Source organism: Vulpes lagopus, chromosome 4, assembly GCF_018345385.1.
Source record: "Vulpes lagopus strain Blue_001 chromosome 4, ASM1834538v1, whole genome shotgun sequence".
NCBI classification, from domain to species: domain Eukaryota; kingdom Metazoa; phylum Chordata; class Mammalia; order Carnivora; family Canidae; genus Vulpes; species Vulpes lagopus.
Window position 1 is genome coordinate 74,390,406 of NC_054827.1, and position 21,376 is coordinate 74,411,781.

Below are 21,376 nucleotides of genomic sequence, written 5' to 3' on the forward strand. Positions count from 1 at the left end.
TCGCATTCAGGCACAGACTGAACAATGTTCCCTTCCAATTCTAAGACTGTGTTTCTGTAAGACTATGATCATCACTCAGTTTTGAAGGGAAAACACTGCTGAATGGCAGGGATGTAACGTAATAGAAACTTATATCTTGCTCTCATCATAGTCTAATAGGGGTCAGCATTGGAGAGTGAACTCCCAACCCTGCTCCATGCAGTCATTAAAGGACTTAACTTCTTTTCGCATTTGTATCACTAATTCCCTTGTAACCAAACCCAAGTTCATCTGCCTGATACATAGCAAAGCCAATAACTGAGACTCCAGGTACATAGCAAGGAAACGGTTTATTCTAGAGGTAGCCAAAGGAAGAGACAGGAGGACAAGACTCAAATCTACCTCCCTGAGGTGGGAGGGAACAATATTTTTATAATCATAGGGGTTGAGATTACATACATAGTGACAAATCGGACGGAGAAACTTATGACTTTTCATGAGGACAGATAGAGCATGCTCATTGAGCAAACGTATAGGAAATATATATTCCACGGTCACTTTAGGGTAGAGATTTAACATCAGAATGAGTAAAAATTCAGCTCTTGATGTCAGGCAGATATCTTAGGACAAGGGAAGGGACTATGGGCATGCTCCAAGAGCTGCAATAAACTGGATGGAGTCTTAGGCTCATTATCTCAGGTAAGGAATCCAGGGTTGTCTTGTTCACAGGCTGGAATCATATTAACTCAAGTTGACCTTAAGTCCAGGCTTCTGCAGAGATGGCTAGTGGGTTTGCTAATGGGATCTGAAAAGACACAGTAGCAGACTAGGGAGAAACAGTTCTCTGAAATACAAGCTTCATCTTTTCTGCTAGTTTCAATGTCATTAACCTGTGGGACAAAGTTTCAATCCCTCCTGAGTCATGATCATTCCTCAGTCTTAAAGGAATTGAGATAATGACTATTCTGGCTGCTTCCTTATCTCCATAGGTGAGATAGGCTTTGGGTAAAGAATGGTTTTTGCAAATCTCAGCTATCAGCAAAATTCCCTCGGTGGTTAACATGCCTACATGCAGGGCTGAGCAGAAATTCCTAAGTTATAGGTCACAGCATCAAGGGGAATAGAAGTAATATTGAGTCAGGTGTACTAACTTTCTCCCTATTACACCTTTTGATCCTCGAGTCTTTTCAGCCTATGGATGAAAAAATAGAATAAGGGTTACACATGAGAGGTTTTTACATATGCCAGAGTTGGAAGTGACACATCATCTTCTGGGCTTATATTCAATTGACCAAAATGCAGATACTTGTCCATTCCCAATTTTACAGGAGGCTGGGAGGTATAAGCCAGCTATGCTCCAGAAGAAGAATAGGTATATAGCCAAGCAGTAGCAGTCCTGGCTGCATTCCACCTTTCTGGTCACTAGATATCTGGGTCACTCTTCCTTCTGCACATAGAAGACATTCACCCTTCCTCAAGAGAGACAGCCCAGAGTCTCATATGGTCACCGTATCCAGCTCCAAGTCCAGGATCTCCAAATGAAAGGAAATCCTTTATTGGGTCCAAATGTGGTTCCTTGTATCCCTTTGAGGTATAAATCTGCCTACCACTTCACCATACACATCCAACAGATAACAACCAAAATGAAGACAGTGAGGAACACATTGCAGTTCCTTGTCCATAGCAATTCTGAAATCTCCATCGATAGACTTTACAAAGGCCCCTTAGCTGGAGGGTAGAGAAATTCCCTGAGTCAAATTCTACTAGCTGGGGAGAATCCTATTATTTATTTTTCTCTGTAACAACTGTCTCCAGAATCTGAGAAGTTCTTTATAGCCATATCTGAAATGGGGATGAGGTAGATTGATATCCTGCTTCCTGCTGGGACGAGATCATATATCTCAACCAGCTGCATTCTTTCTCTCAGAAACCTAGGAGTTGGGCAGCCCGGGTGGCTCAGTGGTTTAGCGCTGCCTTTGGCCCAGGACCTGATCCTGGGGTCCCAGGATTGAGTCCCACATCAGCTCCCTGCATGGGGCCCGCTTTTTCCTCTGCCTGTGTCTCTGCTTCTCTCTCTCTGTGTCTCTCATGAATAAATAAATAAAATCTTAAAAAAAGAAAGAAAGAAAGAAACCTAGGAGTCTTCCAGGTGCCAACAACCATACCCAGTGCTCATTCTTAGACTCCTCGAGCATGATTTATTTTTGCTTCTCCCTTTTAGCATAATGACTTTAACAGCTGTGGTGCTTACATGGGGAGACCAATCTGACATTTGCCTTTAGGCTGTCTTAATGAGCTTTTGTTGTTCAAAAGGTTTTTTGTTTTTTTCAATATTATTTTCTATTATTTAGGGGCCTAAAAACAGCTTTTTCAATTATTCTCTATACTTCCTTTCACTTCTACTTAGAAATCAGCCTATTTTCATCTGAATTCATCTCTTATGATTACTTACTAAAGGCAATCAATTATAGGAAATAGACACCTTCATTCTGGCTCTTTCTAAGGATGTCTCCTCAAGCTTAGGTTTGATAGCAGGTAGTTTGCCTAGCAGGTTATCACAGGAGCAGTTTTAACAAATGTTGACAGTGGTCTAACAAGACTCTCCAGCTCTTCAGTGTTACCTTGTGGCCCACTCCCTAACCACTAAGTTAATGTCACATATCTTAGGAATTGTTTTTAAATGGCAGCATCCACTCTTGGAATCAATTTTTATAGTAGTTAAGGTAAGTAGTATTAGGACCTGTAAAAGATGAACACCCAAATATCAGTGGTTTAACAAAATAAAAATGTATTTATCACTTCAAAGTCCATTATAGCTGGTGTTAGTGCTTCTGTTTCATTCAGGAACTCCAGACTCCTTCTATCCTGTGGTCCTGCCCCCATCTCTCCTGTGGTCCTGTTCTCTCAGTGCTGGGAAAAAAGAGAGAAGATTGCATATGGGAAGATGTCATAGGCTAGGCTACAACTTCAGTTCATATTTCCTTGTCTAGAGCCAAGTCCTTAGTCACATGGCCCCACCTAAATAAAAAAAGTAGAAAATGTAGTTTAGCTGCATACCTGTAAAGAAGAGGAAAACACAGATGTCAGTGAAAGGTAGCAATGTCAGCCATAATTTCTCTGTATACAGAAAAATAAGCTTTCTTCTAAGCATTTCACATGAAAATGTGGCACTGTTTACTGTATGGTTAGTATATCTATTTTTTGGACTTTTGACATAATAACAGAAGACGTGTCACAAGAATATTCGTTCACCTTTATTCTGGTATGATTTCTAGTTGATTTTTCTGAATAAATCCAAATCAGTCAATCTATCAAATCAATAAACTCTCTAAGCAGATTGCTGCTAAAACAATATTGTCTAAAAGCCTTGTGTAAAAACTAGGACAGCCTGACCATTTTTAGGAATTGGAGTGAATGTCAATTGCCATCGTTTGGGAAAAGTGGCAATGGCAAAATGCTTGCTCTTGTAGAAGAGGTGTACGATGCTATTTTGATATTAAACTTCTCATAGTTCTGATTTATTACTTGAGAATAAAATCCGAGTGAGATTTTTAGGATCCTAGTGAACAAGGAGGGAGGGGGAGAGCTGGAAATACAGGTTATACAACTTACATACTGGTTCCCTTACTAGTTTTTGTGTTATTTTGACATGGGACAGACGTTCCTTTATTGAGGTAAACATGAGTGTTGTCAGTCAACCAACATTTCTTGATCGCATATAATAACCCAGGAGTTGTGCCAGACACCAGTGATAAAAGTAAACAAGTCCTCACTGTGACAAGTGCTGTGGCAGAGGATATTGGGGAGCATAAAAGAAGAGCCAAATAGTGTCTGTAGGATGGCAGGCAAGATTTCTGCACAGGAAGGAGACTCACATTTGGTACCAGAAGAGGACTGAGGATGGTGGAGACTGTCAAGTTCAAAGCAAAGGGAAAGGGATGAGGAGGGGCATGAGCATGGGAAAGAAGCTTTGAATTTGAGGTGCTGCAAGTTGTTCTGCAGACTAGAGATCAGGCAAAACAGGAGAAATTTGCAGAGGAACATTTGTGTGACCTGCCAAGGAGTTTTAACTGTATTCTGAAATCAGTGAGAAGCAGGGAGACAAATAGGAGACCACTGACTTTTCTTTTTTCTCAAATTGAATTTGTGAATATGCCAAGGAACATATAACTCCATGACTATGCATCTGTGATGCATTTTAATCATATTGCAATATAGTCGTCTTGAAATTGGTTCAGTTAATGATGGTAATCAATCAACAAGAGTCATAAAACTATTTTCATTGTTATTACTTATAGTTTTGATTGATGAAGAAGATTTTGTTTTATTCTTAGGGTTGTAATAACTCTTTTTAGTGGATATGTACTATGGGATCCAGTTATTTTATTTTAATTTTAAAGATTTTATTTATTTATTCATGAGAGACACAGAGAGAGGCAGAGACATAGGCAGAGGGAGAACAGGCTGCATGCAGGGAACTTGATGTGGGACTCGATCCTGAGACTCTGGAATCATGCCCGGAGCCTAAGACAGACGCTCAACCGCTGAGCCACCCAGGTGTTCCAGCTCCAATTATTTTAATGTCATATTTTATGATACTTCCTTATACTTATGTTTATTCATGCAATGTTTATAATTATTTCTAGGCTATTTTTTATTTTTAATGAATCCAATAGAGTTGCTATCTCTAACTTAACTCGGAAAAAGAAATCCCTGGAAAATATTCATTACTTTTCTGCTGTGTGTTTATATATTCTTAAATGATTGAGGAAAGTAGCTAAATTGTAACTGTTATGTCAACTGAAAGGAATTATTCAACATGGAAAATCAGAGATTTGATACCCATTTTGATATGTTTGTAATTCTTTATTTCAATTTTGTTATATTCAAGTTTTCAAATTGCGATGTAATTATATTACTTTGTCTCCATGTTGAATAAGATTAATTGCTAATTGTTATTGGATATTTAGTTTGTGCCAGTACCTGTGCTAAGTACTTTACATGAATTAAGTAATTAAACTCTCACAATGACCTTCATGAGGTTCTATACCACCTTCATTTTCATCCAAGTGACTTTTTGCAATTCACACAGCTAGGAAGTGCTAGAGCTGACATTAGAACCCAGGCTTTCTATCTTAGAGATCAAACTGTTCACCATCACCCTACATGGCACCAAACCACCTCTGTTGTGCATGGAGTAAAAATAAATTTTCATCTCCTTCAAAATACATTAAATAATTTTATACTTTTAAATTATATTTTTCTGTGGATCACCATTGAACAATTTCCTTCTTTGCAACCCCACTTGTAGGCATCCAAATTAGTTTTTCCAGCTTAGCAAAGCCAGTATGTTAATGGTAATGTATGTTATTCATGCAAATCAACAAATATTTATTGATCAAATGAGCACATGCTTCACACAGTAGGTTCTGGGATGCAGAAGAATCCTGGTCCTCATGAGATTTTCTGCCAGACAGAGGCAAAGGACACTAAGTGAATCAGCTCCCCAGTCCTATTCACCCATGCTTGTCTAACACTACTCTGCCATGATTATGGTTCAGAATTAAAGATTGCCAAGTTCCATGAGATCTATGGCTTCCTAGTATAGAATCCGGTCTCTGATGGGGGTCCATATGGGAGGGCTGAGCTTGCAATTGGTGGGACATGTCAGTTGATTGGAAAAGCTTACAGTAGGTAGGTATCATGCAGTAGTGGAGTGCATTTGGAATCTAGAATCAAATAGATCCCATAACCAGGTCAAGCAGCCTAATGTCTCTGGACCAGCTTACTCATCTATCAAATACTAAGAGTATCATTCATTAATTTATTCAGCAAACATCTTTTGGATGCCTCCTATGTGCTGGTTTAACTCACCTCACAGCGCTATAGTTCTAACTAAATGAAATATTATATAGTTAAAACTACATGTTATATAGTTACATAGTTATAACTAAATGAAATAATCTGTGAAAAGCCCCAGGGACGTAGTAGGTATTCAGGAAAGTTAGTTCCTTCCCACTTCTACCATTTTTCTTTTCTTGACTGGATTTTATCTTCTAGTTTGTAAGTGAGAAGTCCCAATGCTCAGGAATGCCCCAGCTCTGGGAAATGCTAGTTCATATCACCTGATCATATGAAATGGATTGAATGGAACTCAAACAAGATCGATGAGCTGTGTAAAGTCAAATACATCATTCTAATAAGAAACATAGTCTAGAGGCAAAATCTATTTGGAAGGTTGTCTTAGAGTGCAAACCAAGCTTCTGGTAAAAAGAGAACTGTAGGTACAGTGGCTTCAAAAAGATGTGTTGTCTTACACTGTGCCCAAAAAGGAGAGATGACAGGCTGATGAAGACGCTATGCCTGCGTCACCTCGTGCTTCCTCCTCTGATTCAAAGCAACTGCTCCACTTTTTTTTTTTTTAAGATTTTTAATTTATTTATTCATGAGAGACACAGAGAGAAAGAGAGGCAGAGACACAGACAGAGGGAGAAGCAATCTCCATGCAAGGAGCCCGACGCGGGACTCGATCCTGGGACTCCAGGATCGTGCCCTGGGCCAAAGGCAGACGCCAAACCGCTGAGCCACCCAGGGATCCCCAGCTGCTCCACTTTTTACCAGAAGATCTAGAAGCTGTGTATGTCACTTCTGCTCACATTTACCAACAAGGGCTGACCATGTGGCCACACCTATTGATTGGAGGATAAGAAATTTTCTAATGAGGTGATCACCTGTACTCCATTACTAAAACAAAAATGAAAGAAATGAAAGCCAAATTAGGATCAGAAGGCCCCACAGTAAGAATATAAAATAATAAAAATATACCCAGTTTATGCACAATGTAGTCTCAGATGAATCAAGTGGTCTGATGTGTGTATGACAGAGAGAACTCTGGGGGCAGCATTTGGGAAAGAGGTTTGAAGGGAAGCAGGGAGACGCAGAATGGTCTTGGAATAATCTAGATAGGGAATAGCTGGCAGAAATGATTTCAAGAGATATTTTAGGAATTAGAATTGGAGGGCTTAGGAGCATTAGTGGGACAGGCTACACTGTGGTTGTTAAGTGGAATTGTAATCATTGGAATTCACGAGATGCAGGAATCTGTATTGGTTAAGATAGGCTGAACTGCTGTTATAAACATGCCCTTCAAATATTTAGTGGCTCAAATGTAATAGAAGCTTATTCCTTGCCCAAATAGTCCAGGGCACGTGCTTCTGGTTGGCAGATGGCTCCCCTCCACACAGTGATCTGGGACCTCACAGAGAGATAGGCAGAGACGTGGCAGAGGGAGAAGCAGGCTCCCTGGGGGGAGCCCCACTGTGGGACTCCATCCCAGGAACTTGGGATCATGACCTGAGCCAAAGGCAGATGCTCAACCACTGAGCCAGCCAGGTGCCCTGGAAATAAGTTTAATATATAAATAACATCTCTATTTTGAAGATTTTTAAATCATTAGTAAAAAATAAATATATATAAAGCCATAACCTATTGCTCTGATTATGCTTTGAACATTGCTTTTACAGGTGTCTTTCAAGTGTGAAGGACATTATTATACAAACATACTTTCTTTGTTGTATTTGGCAGCAGATAGCTAACTTTAAGTATTTGTGGAAAAACCAGTACCTTCAGGAAAGTCCAGCTGAAATTTGAATTGCTTTTAACGACCCACACTCAATATTTATATTTACCTTGCTCTATTGTCTTCTTTCACTGGTCTTTCTCTTTTTCCCCCTCCTCCTTCTCTTTCCCTACTTCCAGTAAGAGACTGAGTTTCCATTTGGCATCAGTTATGATTAGGGGTTAGCATTATTGAATGACTATAGGTCTCCAGAGCAGGAGCAGCTCTTTCTGTTTCTTTAGGTAGTAGGTTTGGGGTAAAATTGATTTAAACTCATTAACCAGGAGGCTCATTTATTCTGAGGAGGAAAATCAGTATTTCCATTGAAATATCTTTAATACTATTTTAAGGGAAGAGAGGCTGCCATCTTGCATATGTTGTGTTTATTTGGCATAAAAGTAGACCCCTTCAAAATTTTCTGTTAGACTTAAATTACATTAAAAGGCTAAACAATCACAGAAAATGGTGAAGCGTTCATCAGGTACCTGACTCCATACAGAAAGAGAAAGAAAGAAAGAAAGAAAGAAAGAAAGAAAGAAAGAAAGAAAGAAAGAAAGAAAGAAAGAAAGAAAGAAAGAAAGAAAGAAAGAAAGAAAGAAAGAAAGAAAGAAAGAAAGAAAGAAAGAAAGAAAGAAATAGAGAGAGAGAGAGGGAGGGAGGGAGGGAGGGAGAAAGAAAGAAAGAAAGAAAGAAAGAAAGAAAGAAAGAAAGAAAGAAAGAAAATAGCACTGGGGAAAAGTATTCCTTTATCATGTGAGAAAACATTTTTACATAATATCTAATTCTTCCTTTTGAATCCGTTTGATCCTAAGGTTCGGAAATAATAATCCCTAGGTCTGGAATACTCTAGAATTTTTAAAGCATTGAATTTACAATTATAAAATAAAAGGATTAATGTTAAAAAATAATTTCTGAAGTTAATGCTGTCTAATAAAAGGCATGTGTCAGGAAGGTTGCTTTTGAATATGACTTTAGTAACACTAAAACCTGAGTTTTATTTTAGGGCTAACACATCCTAGTTTCTTCTCCCATACTTATTTGCCCTGTTTTCCTTTCATTAGCTCCATAGAAAGTGTTTTAATGAGAGTCATGGCTCAGCTAATAATAGCAAAGCACAAGTTGCTGGAAAATGCTTGAAAACCACAAAGTGCGCAGTAGAAAGGCCTTAATTTTGAGTCAACCACAGGCCTCAGAACAATTTGATAAGTGTTAGTGCCATCTTGTGGCTGAATGTAATATTGCAGCAAAGCAACACTAAACGAATTGAGGTGGGGTTTTTTTTGAACCAATAAACTAAGTTTATATATATATGTATAGATATATATGTATTTATAAATATTAACCACATGTTAGGGTCTTGGGGGTATTACTATAATAAAATTATTTTAGTTCACTGAAAATATTACAATAAAAGAAATTCCAAGACATGTGAGAAAATCCCTTATCTATGAAATATAATAAGGTAGCATTTCCCAAAGAGAGATGAGGGAGGCTGAGTCTGAAAGATGCACTCGGGGCAGCCTGGGTGGCTCAGTGGTTTAGCTCTGCCTTCTGCCCAGGGTGTGATCCTGGAGACCCGGGATCGAGTCCCACGTTGGGCTCCCTGCATGGAGCCTGCTTTTCCCTCTGCCTGTGTCTCTGCCCCTGTGTGTGTGTGTGTGTGTCATAAATAAATAAATAAAATCTTTTTAAAAAATGCACTCAAGAGGGGTGCCTCGGTGGCTCAGTCAGTTAAGCATCTCACTCTTGATTGCGGCTCAGGTCATGGTCTCTGGATCCTGAGATCTAGCCCACCTTGGGGTCCACGGGTCTACTTGAAAATTCTCTTTCCCTCTGCCCTTCTCTGCCAGGTTCCCTCATGGGCATGTGCACACATGCAGGCACTCTCTCTCTCTTTAGGAAAAAAGAAAAGGATAGAAAAACGCACTCAAGAAAAATAAGCCCCATGCTCAAAGAAGCCTGGAAAATGCTGCATGTCATACCCCTTCTTGGAGAGTCATAGTGCACATTCGCTTATTTAAAGGTGATAGAGAATGAATCTAATTTTGTTCTAAACCAGCTTTTTCTATATATGCTTGGTCACAGGATTCCTCTTTAAAAAAATTCTTTATTTAAACTCAACTTATTTAACATACAGTGTACTATTAGTTTAAGGGGTAAAATTCAGTGACTCCTCAGTTGCATATAACATCCAGTGCTCATTATATCCAATGCCCTCTTTAATGCCCATCATCCAGTTACCCCTTCCTCCCACCCATCTCCCCTCCAGCAACCCTCAGTTTGTTCCTAGAGTTCAGCATCTCTTATGATTTGCTTCCCTATTTTCATCTTATTTTATTTTTCCTTCCCTTCCCCCATGTTCATCTGTTTCGTTTCTTAAACTCCACAAATGAATGTAATCATATAGTATTTGTATTTTTTTTGACTTGTTTCTCTTCATGAGCTCCATTCACATCATTGCAAATGTCAAGTTTCATCCTTTTTTGATAGTTGAGAAATATTCTGGGGTGTGTGTGTGTGTGTGTGTGTACTACATCCACTTCACCCATTCACCTGTGGATGGACATCTAGGCTCTTTCCATAATTTGGCTACTGTGGACATCACTGCTATAAACATTGGGGTGCATGTGCCCCTTTGAATCACTATATTTGTGGTCTTTGATTAAATACTAGTGCAATTGCTGGGTCACAGGTAGCTCTATTTTTAACTTTTTGAGGAACCTACCATTTTCCAGAATGGCTTCACTGGTTTACATTCACCTCACCCAGTGTAAGAGGGTTCCCTTTTGCCCACAACCTCACCAACATCCGTTGCTTCCTGAGTTGTTCATTTTAGCCATTCTGGCAGGTGTGAGGTTTTTTTTTTTTTTTTTAGATTTTTAAGATTTTATTTATTTATTCATGACACAGAGAGAGAGAGGCAGAGACACAGGCAGAGGGAGAAGCAGGCTCCATGCAGGGAGCCGGATGTGGGACTTGATCTTGCATGGAGTCTCATTGTGGTTTTGATTTGTATTTCCCTGATGTGGAGTAATGTTGAACATTTTTTCCTGTGCCTGTTAGCCATTTGTATGTCTTCTTTGGAGATATGTCTGTTCATGTCTTCTGCCCATTTCTTGACTAGATTTTTTTGGGTTTTTGGTGTTGTGTTTGATAGGTTCTTTATAGACTTGGGATACTAGTCCTTTTTCTAATAAGACATTTGCAAATATCTGCTCCCATTCCATAGGTTGCCTTTTAGTTTGGTTGATTGTTCCCTTTGCTGTTCAAAAGCTTTTTAGCTTGATGAAGTCCTAGTAGTTCATTTTTGCTTTTGTTTCTCTTGCCTTTGGAGATGTGTCTAACAAGAAATTGCTGTGGCTGAGGTCACAGAAATTGCTATCTGTGTTCTTCTCTAGGATTTGATGGATTCCTGTATCACATTTAGGTCTTTCATCCATTTTGAGTTTATTTTTGTGTACGGTGTAAGAAAGTGGTCCAATTTCATTTATCTTCATGTGGCTGTCCAATTTTCCCAACACCATTTGTTGAAGAGAATGTCTTTTTTCCAGTGGATATTCTTTCCTTCTTTTTCAAAGATTAGTTGACCATAGAGTTGAGGGTCCATTTCTTGGTTCTCTATTCTGTTCCATTGATCTATGTATCTGTTTTTTGCCAGTACCATACTATTCTCAGCCACAGAATTCCATTTTAGTTTTTTTTTTAATTTATTTATGATAGTCACAGAGAGAGAGAGAGAGAGAGAGAGAGAGAGAGGCAGAGACACAGGCAGAGGGAGAAACAGGCTCCATGCACCGGGAGCCCTACGTGGGATTCGATCCCGGGTCTCCAGGATCGTGCCCTGGGCCAAAGGCAGGCACCAAACCGCTGCACCACCCAGGGATCCCCCACAGAATTCCATTTTAAAAAGCATGTAATACATATCATTGAACAATAAGTCATTACTTGCTAAAATAAAGTTAGAAAAACACTTTGAGACATAGAAGATAAGAGTGTTAGATATGAGAACAAACTTGGAAAATTCAGTGAAATTGGATTAAAGATCGTACCCATTGACTGTGTAAATGGGTAGCCTTGGAAAAATAATCTCCTTTTCTGAGATGTTGAAACAATTAAAACTGATCAAATGAAGTCAAAATAGACTGGAGTGTGTTATCATCTTTCTAGGAGAGAGTGGAAAATATGTATCAGATGGAAATAGCACTTTTTGACTAACAATTTTATTTTCAGAAATTTACCAGGAAGGTGTAATAGGAAGTCTTCAAAGATGGGTGTAGACTCAAGGGTACTCATTACAGCCTTAATTGTGCTTGTAAAATGTAAGTGACCTGTTTAATTAAGTCATAATTCTAGGTAAATTAGTGTTGATATATTTATCCAATTGGATCATATTCTGTTATTTATGGTAATGTATGTTTAAATCAACTGATATGAAAATCCAGGCTTTTCAGAAGTTAATTAATGTACCAATTATTGAGTACAAAGTGTGTTTGAGTCAATAATATTGTATTCCATTCATGTAAAATTATATATATATATGTGTGTGTGTGTGTGTGCTGTTACAGGTATGGTCAATACATTTTTAAAATTTTATTATTTAATATTTTTTGTAAGAGTGTTAGATACAAATCTTTTACTGAACCTAAATTAACAAAACAATATCTCCAGTCCCCTGTGTTGGTATCACAAGGTAAAGATCTTGAACTATTAAGGACTCTATCTAAGTCACAAAGGTCCTCTAAATTAAGAACTCGAAAACAATTAGAAATTCCTTAAAGAGGGCAGCCCCAGTGGCTCAGCGGTTTAGCACCGCCTTCAGTCCAGGGCATGATCCTGGAGACTTGGAATCGAGTCCCACGTCAGGCTCCCTGCATGGAGCCTACTTCTCCCTCTGCCTGTGTCTCTGCCACTCTCTCTCTCTCTCTCTCTCTCTGTGTCTCTCATAAATGAATAAATAAAATACTTAAAAATAAAAAATAAAAAAAAGGAATTCCTTAAAGAAACTTGACTCTTAAAAAATATTAAATTTTAATTGTAGCATCAGAGGCCTTTAGGTGATGGTTAGAAAGTGAGAAATGCAACAAATCTCGCCCTGTAGAGTCAAAAAAAAAAAAAAAGAAAGAAAGTCAGATGACTGGTTCATTATGAGTATGCATTTTATGTACTTTCAACAGTGAAATTTGCTAACATATTTACTCTCTCCAGTCCAGGTCACCCTGGTCAAAGCCACATGTTTATGAAATATTTCACCATCATAACATATTTCCAGTATCCCTAAAAATGGCTTCACTCTCCTATACCAACCCTTGTGGATATTTGTGCCTAATCCCTAACTTAACCTCTAGACTAACTCTTCCTAGCTGGATTGTTAACATCCTCAGGCCATTGGAAATTTACTGCCTCAAGTGACATAGATATGACACTATACATGAAAAATGTTGTGTTTGGAGGTGGCCTAGTGTAGCAATTAATTCAAGCCCCAGCATCCTCACTGTGTGACCTTGAAAAATTTAGCCACCTGTTGCATGCTGTAGATTCTTCAGCTGTAACCTCAAGATAGTACCAGAAGTCATCTCTCCGGCTTGTTAGGTGGTATGTAATATCCGATATAGTAAATGTTCAGCACATGTTAGCTTGAGCAATCTAGATTTCCTTTTGTAATTTAAGTTCTACTATTGAGCCCCCAGGGGCACCCAGCAGGATTCTAGGAACTGTCTAATTCTGAGGGGATTTTGACAGTTCGCTTATACATCAGGTGAAGAAAATGTTTCTGGGAAGGAGCAAGAAACAGATTGCTTCTCAAGAGGATTTACTTTTGTGTGTATGGGCTTCTATGCTGAATTACTAGAAGTTTTTGTCCTTTAACAGAATAATTAAACTAAATGGATGAGTGAAATAAGTCAATCGGAGAAGGACAAACATTATATGGTCTCATTCATTTGGGGAATATAAATAATAGTGAAAGGGAATAAAGGGGAAAGGAGAAAAAATAAGTGGGAAATATCAGAAAGGGAGACAGAACATAAAGACCCCTAACTCTGGGAAATGAACTAGGGGTGGTGGAAGGGGAGGAGGGCGGGGGATGGGGGTGACTGGGTGGCGGGCACTGAGGTGGGCACTTGATGGGATGAGCACTGGGTGTTATTCTGTATGTTGGCAAATTGAACACCAATAAAAATAAATTTATTATTAAAAAATAAATTAAATAAATGGAATGAGATGCTTTTTTTAAGATTTTATTTTTTTAAGAGATAGAGAGAGAGAGAGCGAGAGAGCATGTGCACACGCTGGGCTGGGAGGGAAAGGCAGAGGGAGGAACAAACATCCTACTGAGCAGGGAGCCTGATGCAGGGCTCGATCCCAGGACCCTGGGATCATGATCTGAGTCAAAGGTCAGACACTTAACTGACTGAACCACCCAGACAGGCATTCCTGAGCAAGATACGATTTAGAAACACAAGACCAAGTTTCTTGAAATCACTTTTCTTGTAAGAGTTTTTCTTTTTAAACAAAAGAAATAGAGCATTGTTACATCCTTAAATGAGTGTTTTGTGATGATAAGCCAGAAAAAGTACTAACCAGACTGGTCTCCAGATGGGAATTCTCATCTGACTTGGAATAAGGCACTTAACCTTCCTGGTTTTCTCACCTGTAAAATGGAGACAGTAGTAGACTCACAGAGACATAGGGAGGTTAAACAAATAATGAATGTGAGTGTTCTATAGACCAGAGGAGGCTACTTGTCATTATTAATATTATTTATAGTATCTACTGATTATTCAACATCTTTACAGTGATTTCTCTGATGGTATCTTAGAGTAAAAGCAGGAAAATATGGATGTTCGAGTTTACTAACAGCTAAGTAAAAGGAACATTGTGTCTGGAGTCTGAAAGTCTGAGTTTCCTTTTGTCCTGTTACTTCCTGGCTTACCTGTCCTGTGATTTGGGGCAAATTACACTGAATCTGAGATTTTTTTCTCATCTTCAATACAGGTTGATCATGTATGCTTTTAACATCTGAAAGGATGCATTTACTAGTACTCTGTACACTGTAAACTCTGTAGTCATTCATTTACTCATCTATTTAATAAATAGATGAGTGCCTCCTCCACTCCAGACACTGTGCCACCTGTTGGGGAAGGGCCTTGGCCTTAATAGAGGTCACAGCCAGTGGGAAAATTTACACAATAAACAAGTGGACATACAAATTAACCTATAAGAAGCATAATGATCAGTGCTACTAAGCAAAGAGCAAATGCCAAGAGAAAATAATAATGAGACCTCATTTAAATTGAGAGGTTGAGAAAGGCATCCCTGAGCAAATTATATTTAAACTAAGACCAGGAGGATAATAAGATGTCAGCCAGGCAAACGTGGATGAGAATAGGTGGGAGGGACTTTTCAAGCAGAGAAGCCAGCTAGAATATGCAACGATTGGAAGCAGGAAATAACTTCCCGTAACAGGATAGCTGGAACACACTAAGGGGCCAAAAAATGGAGTTGAGAAATGGAGAGTCCTATAGACCATGTTACAGATTTTGGATTTTATTGTAAATGTAGTTGAAAGCTGTTGAGATGTTTTAAGCCAAGGGGGAAGGTTAAATTTGCATTTTTCAAAGGTCAATCTGCCTGCCTGGAGGGGCCACGGAAGATGTGGAGAGCCCAACTGGGAGGCTATTATTATAGTGGTACAACAAAGAAATTACGGTAACTTAACTAGATTGAAGGCAGAGAAGATAAAGAGAGGGTGTATTTTGGAATTTATTGGACTTGGTGGTGTCCTAGATGCAAAGCATGGAGAAGAAGGAGGTACTGAGAACAATTTCCAGGTGTCTTGTGTGAGCAGCTGTCAGATGATGACTGACCTGACAAAGCCTGAGGGAGGAGCAGGTGTAGCGGGAGAGAGGATCAAGACTTAAGTTTTGGACATTTTGGACATTGGAAGATCTAGTAGATATCCAAATGGAGGTTGCAAAAGTCACCAGGAACAGGAGTCTACCAACCATGACATTAATTCATTCAGTTATTCACCACATGTTTATTGAGGACCAACAATATTTCTGATTCTATACTAAGTGCTGGAGATTTTGAAAAAAAAAGAAGTGATCCAAACGGCTCTGATATTATGGAGCTTATTCTATTTTAGCAGGTGGTAATAGTTACATAGATGAATTTCAAAATCAAAGACAATAACTTGATCTAGGGCATGACTGAGAAATTTCAAATGGGTATGTGGATTTTAATAACTTCCCAGTATGTACTGTAAAACTCCCAAATCCCCAGGGTCCTCAGCCCATAGTTGGGAACCACTGTGTTAAAAATAGCAATTTTAAACAGTTGGGTTGCATTGACTCCCCAAAAGAATGCATTATAATGGGCAACCATATAATAGTCTGTATTTATATTTATAAATATTTTTAAAATTTGTACCATTATGATAGAAGCAAATGGTCAAAATGGGAGTTTCACAATAAAAAATTGGGATCATTATTTTACTATACCCAGGTCTAGATGTACAAAAAGCAAGGTATTATATTTATTTCAGAAGTGTGGAGGGTTTTAAGAAAGCCCCCAAATGATTAAATAAGAAAAACCAAACCCTATAAGGCAGTCCTTATATTTAGTATTGATATTTATGTGTCACTGCAGTGAGTGGAGTTGAGTTGTGATACAGATAGCAAGCTTCAGGATATCAGCATCATGATTGTAATATCTAACATTTATATCATGCTTTACAGTTTACAGACCCCCACTCACATTCTTCTTTAAATCATAGAGACCGTAGTTATGAACTACAGTCTAAACTGGAGTTATTCAATTTATAGAAAGAATTAAACACAATCTTTTTTTAAGATTTTATTTATTATTTTACAGAGAGAGTACAAGCAGGGCCTACAGGACAAGCAGACTCCCCACTGAGCCAGAAGCCCAATATGGGGCTCGATCTTAGGACCGTGGGACCATGACCTCAGCCAAAGGCAGATGCTTAACTGACTGAGCCACTCATGCACCCCAACAAAATCTTATAAGATTCCGGCCTCGTATAAAAAATTGTTTCCTGGGAATGAAGATTGTCACACTGGGATGATTTACTTGGGAATGTCTCTGATTCACCTTCTCTAGGAATCCTTAATAATAGCATAGACTCATTAGATCGATTTGCCTCATTCATCGCTCACAATGAGAAATGGCACGATATATATGGAAATAAGTCAAAGCCCTTCCCCTCACAGGTGTAGAAGAAAAAGCACAGGTGTTAGAGTCAAACAAGCTTGGTTAGAGTTTTAACTGCATCTCCTGCTAGCTGTGTATCCATGAGCAACTTACTTGACAGCTCTAAGTTTCTTTATCATCATAGGGACCTTGGGAGATATGAAGGGATAACATGCAGTTTGCAGATTACTTAGTAAACAGTTGTCCCCTTCCCCCCACGCCTTCCTCTGAGACCTCCATATCCTTTCCTCAAGTTCTAAAATTGCAACTTCTGAGAATATGCGACCACAGATGAAATTTAAGCTGAATTTAAGACTCCTCTTTCCTTAGGCCCATCACACATAGTCTAAAATTACAGCATATGTAAGTCTAAAACAAGTTAAGCCAGTTGAGAATCATGGATCATCTTTTTTATAGTTGACCAGATGACACCAAGAGAAATGTTAGATTAATCTCTATCATTTATAATATGAATTAAATTTACATATGCCGCATGCAATAGAGGTTTTTAAATACCAGGACAGGGGTATAATACTAAGATGAGAAGATAAAATTATTATCTTATATATAATAAAAAACATATAACTTTGTATAATAATTATTATTTACTGTCACTTTAAAGGTTAAGGAAAAATTTAGGAAAAAATATTTAATTTTTATTTTCCCCTGTGATAAGGTTTATTTAACTTTGATTCCTTTAAATACTTCCTGATGTTTCAATGAGCTATTTTCTTGCTTCCCAGCGAATGGTGTGATTAACATGAATCAATCTATATCTCTTTAACAGGGACAAGTGATCCATACGTGAAGTTTAAAATTGGAGGAAAAGAAGTTTTTAGAAGTAAAATAATACACAAGAACCTCAATCCTGTGTGGGAGGAGAAAGCTTGCATTCTTGTTGAACATCTTAGGGAACCCTTGTATATAAAGGTGAGCCAGTTATGTTTTCCCCTAATGCAATGACATAAAACTCCCTGTTTAATGGTTTTCTATCATGTCTCCCTGTCTGATGAGATTTTTCACCAGAGATCAATTATACTATGCACAACTCTAATCTGTTGATGGTGTGACGGATAGGAGACCGAGGGGAGGGGAAGCTCCAGAGCATTTTTCTTTAGGACAGTTCTATTGCCAGACATTTAGGAGGATTATGAAGTCCATCTTCTGTTTGGTGCAGTTAACTGATTTAGTGCATTCTGGGAATATATAAAACAAGTCTCCATGAAATCCAGCAAGAAAGAAAGCTTACACAGAACCCAGCCTTTCTGTTCAAGACTTGTATCAGGGGATCTACTGTTAGTGGCTGCAAAAAAATATATTTTTCTTGGAAGATAAGAAGGGTAAAGATAAAAAGGGAAGGGTGGATTTCCTGTCTCTATTATATTACCAAAAATGGGGGAAAAAAAGTGTCTTCTCACTTGATGTAGTTTAAAAAAAAAAGAACTTAAGATCATCGAAACCCTAATTCTTTGGTTTTTTTTTTCTTTGTTTTATTTTCCTAACTTCCCTTTAATCCATATCTCTCGATACTTTTTTTCTGTATTTAATTCATATCTCTGCAGATACTGTTTGTGGCTCCTATGTTCTATCCATTTAGTTACCAAACCTTTTTCTATTTTTACCATAATAACCACATGTCCTCTCCTTTTCCCTGTATTGTCAGAACTGGTACATGAACCAAAAATCTCATATAAGGACTCATTAAGCAGCCTCTAGGTATCCTCCCTCCTGTCACCTTTTCATTTATATTGCCTCCAGTTTCTCTTTTCCACAGAAAGAAAAACAAATAATCAAGATTTTATTCAAATCATAGCAGAACTGGCTGGTCCATAGATAGGGAGTTATCTCAGTGGATCATTCACAGTCAGTTACAGATCAAATTTGTTATTCTACTCTTTCTTTCTCCCTACTGCACTTGACTAGTGTTAAAATGAATCATAGCAGAACAGTTTGTAAGATTGATGAAAGAGAATTTCCTAAGTACATAGTTGATAAATTTCTAGAAGTCATTGTGAATAGATCGGTATTTGCATAAGAAATAGTCTCAAGTGGACATTGGCTAAAGAAAATCAATTAGACAAAAAAAAAGAAAATCAATTAGATTGAATTCATAAACTATCTTTTATTTTAAGATTTTATTTATTTATTTATGAGAGAGAGAGAGAAGCAGAGACATAGGCAGAGAGAGAAGCAGGCTCCATGCAGGGAGCCCGATGTGGGACTCCATCCAGGACCCGGGATCATGACCTGAGCCAAAGGCAGATGCTCAACCACTGAGCCACCCAGGCGTCCCCATGAACTATTTCTTTCCCATGAACTATCTTTTAATATGTAATTTGTGATGGCTGAAGAATTATTAATGTGGGAATATTCTTTTTTTTTTAATGTGGGGCTATTCATAGCCAAACCTCCTCCCACCAAATGGAAGATCTTTGGGGTCGGATACGTTTTTCTTCCCTGCTCACCACTTGCAGAGAGAAAGAAATATCTGCATGAGAAAAGAGGAAATACCTTCATAATAAAGAACTGAGATAGAAGATGAAAAAAGAATTTTAAAAAAGTGGGACGCAAAAGAAATTTTATTTCTAGGGCGATTTGATATAGAGCAATGGCAGTCATGAGGACAATGGACAGGAGAGGAAAGCAGGTGTTAGTAAGGATCGCACTGGACCATTTGGATCTTGTTTGAAGTCCTATAAGAGAAAAATCATGGAAGGAAAAGAATTTCTTTGTAATTACTTTTTTTTGTTTCACGGCAGATCCCCCAAAAGTTCTTTTTATTTTTTTAAATAATAAATTTATTTTTTATTGGTGTTCAATTTGCCAACATACAGAATAACACCCAGTGCTCACCCCGTCAAGTGCCCCTCTCAGTGCCTGCCACCCAGTCACCCACCCGCCGCCCTCCTCCCCTTCCACCACCCCTAGTTCGTTTCCCAGAGTTAGGAGTCTCTCATGTTCTGTTACTGTGGATCTGTTATTTTAATGGAATACTACTCTACAACAGAACCATGTGGCTCTCCAGTCTTTCTTTTTATTTAATTTTTTTAAGATTTTATTTATTTACAGAGAGAGAGAGAGAGAGAGAAAGAGAGAGAGAGGCAGAAACACAGGCAGAGGGAGAAGCAGGCTCCACACAGGGAGCCCAATGTGGGACTCGATCCGGGGTCTCCAGGATCAGGCCCCGGACTGAAGGGGGTGCTAAACCGCTGAGGCCCACCCCCTCCTTCCCGGGTTGCCCTCCAGTCTTTAAAAGTGTTACAAAAGGGACACCTGGGTGGCTCAGCAGTTGGGTGCCTGCCATCAGCTCAAGTCATGATCCTGGGATCCGGGATGGAGTCCCATGTCAGGCTCCCTGCATGGAGCCTGCTTCTCCCTCTGCCTGTGTCTCTGCCTCTCTAACTGCGTCTCTCATGAATAAATAAATAAACCTTTGAAAAAAATAAATAAACAAATAGATAAAAGGGTTACAAAATGAATTTCCCAAAATTACATTAGATGTTGGTTAGGTCCTTTTGCTATTCTCTTGTGCTTCAGAATGAGTATTCATCTGTGTAGACCCTTACATATCAAAATGCATATTTGAAAAGGAATATCACAGCAGGTTCAAAACAAACAAAACAGAAAAAAATGGTGGCAAAAATGTTTATTGTGGTTTGAGAGAGCAAGAATATGTACGCACATCTACTTTTACTGTCATGGAGACCGTGATCCTGCATGCAGGCCAAAGGCCTGGGCTAATGCCACACTAGAGGCTAAGGAGCTAGGATAGAGACCCCAAAGGTTGTTTTTCGTTTTTTGTTTGTTTACCACCTTGAGTTTTCAAAATATGACCTCATATAGCCACAACTTAGCTTCTATCATACAGAAAAAAATACATAGTGGATTGTAAAATATTTGTCACTTGTATACATTTCTGCATAAGAAAAATAATTAGGAATCACACTGGCCTCTCAAATACTACATGTACACACATAAAATGGCAATATTTTATGTACTACTTTATGCTTTTTTTTTTTTTTTATTTTTTTCTACTTTATGCTTTTAAATATGCTTTCATATTTTTCATATGATTTGCATTTTCTGAGAAATGCATAGGGCTTCTTTTGAGAAAAATCTTTTTTTTTGGCTTCATTTTTTCCATTCTTTTATGTTATCTACTTTTTGCCTAGCCTTGCACACAGAGAGGCCTAAACAAAATACATTGGTGGAAATATTTTAAGTTACTAGAATTTCATGAACACTGCATTACTTTCATTGTCTCTATACCGCCTTGTGTGATTGACTGACTTGATTTTGATACGATGCCCATGTCCCCTGTGCTGGGAGATTAATCTTGGCTGAAAGATCTCTTAGGACTAACTGATTCTGTAGTGACAGGTGATATGAAAAGGCATCCATGTACTAGGTGGTTAGAAAATATTGTCTACAACCCTCCCATCTACAGTTAAAGGAAAAAGAAGTCCATGAATACCTTGTAATCTGATTTCTATCAATGTAAGGATTACCAAGGGAAAGAAAATTCAGTTCTGAGCCAAGGTTATAAAATTGCATGAAAGTTGCAGT

General features: G+C 38.4%; 1 protein-coding gene across 9 annotated transcripts in view; it reads left to right on the plus strand.

The window, feature by feature from the left end:
- Window positions 1–21,376, plus strand: part of MCTP1 (multiple C2 and transmembrane domain containing 1) — a 349,470-nt gene that overhangs the window by 85,963 nt on the left and 242,131 nt on the right. For all 9 annotated transcript variants that reach the window (XM_041753629.1, XM_041753630.1, XM_041753633.1 and 6 more), the window contains exon 3: window positions 17,598–17,740. In XM_041753629.1, the coding sequence (XP_041609563.1) occupies window positions 17,598–17,740 (143 nt within the window). The remainder of the gene's footprint in view (window positions 1–17,597; window positions 17,741–21,376) is intronic.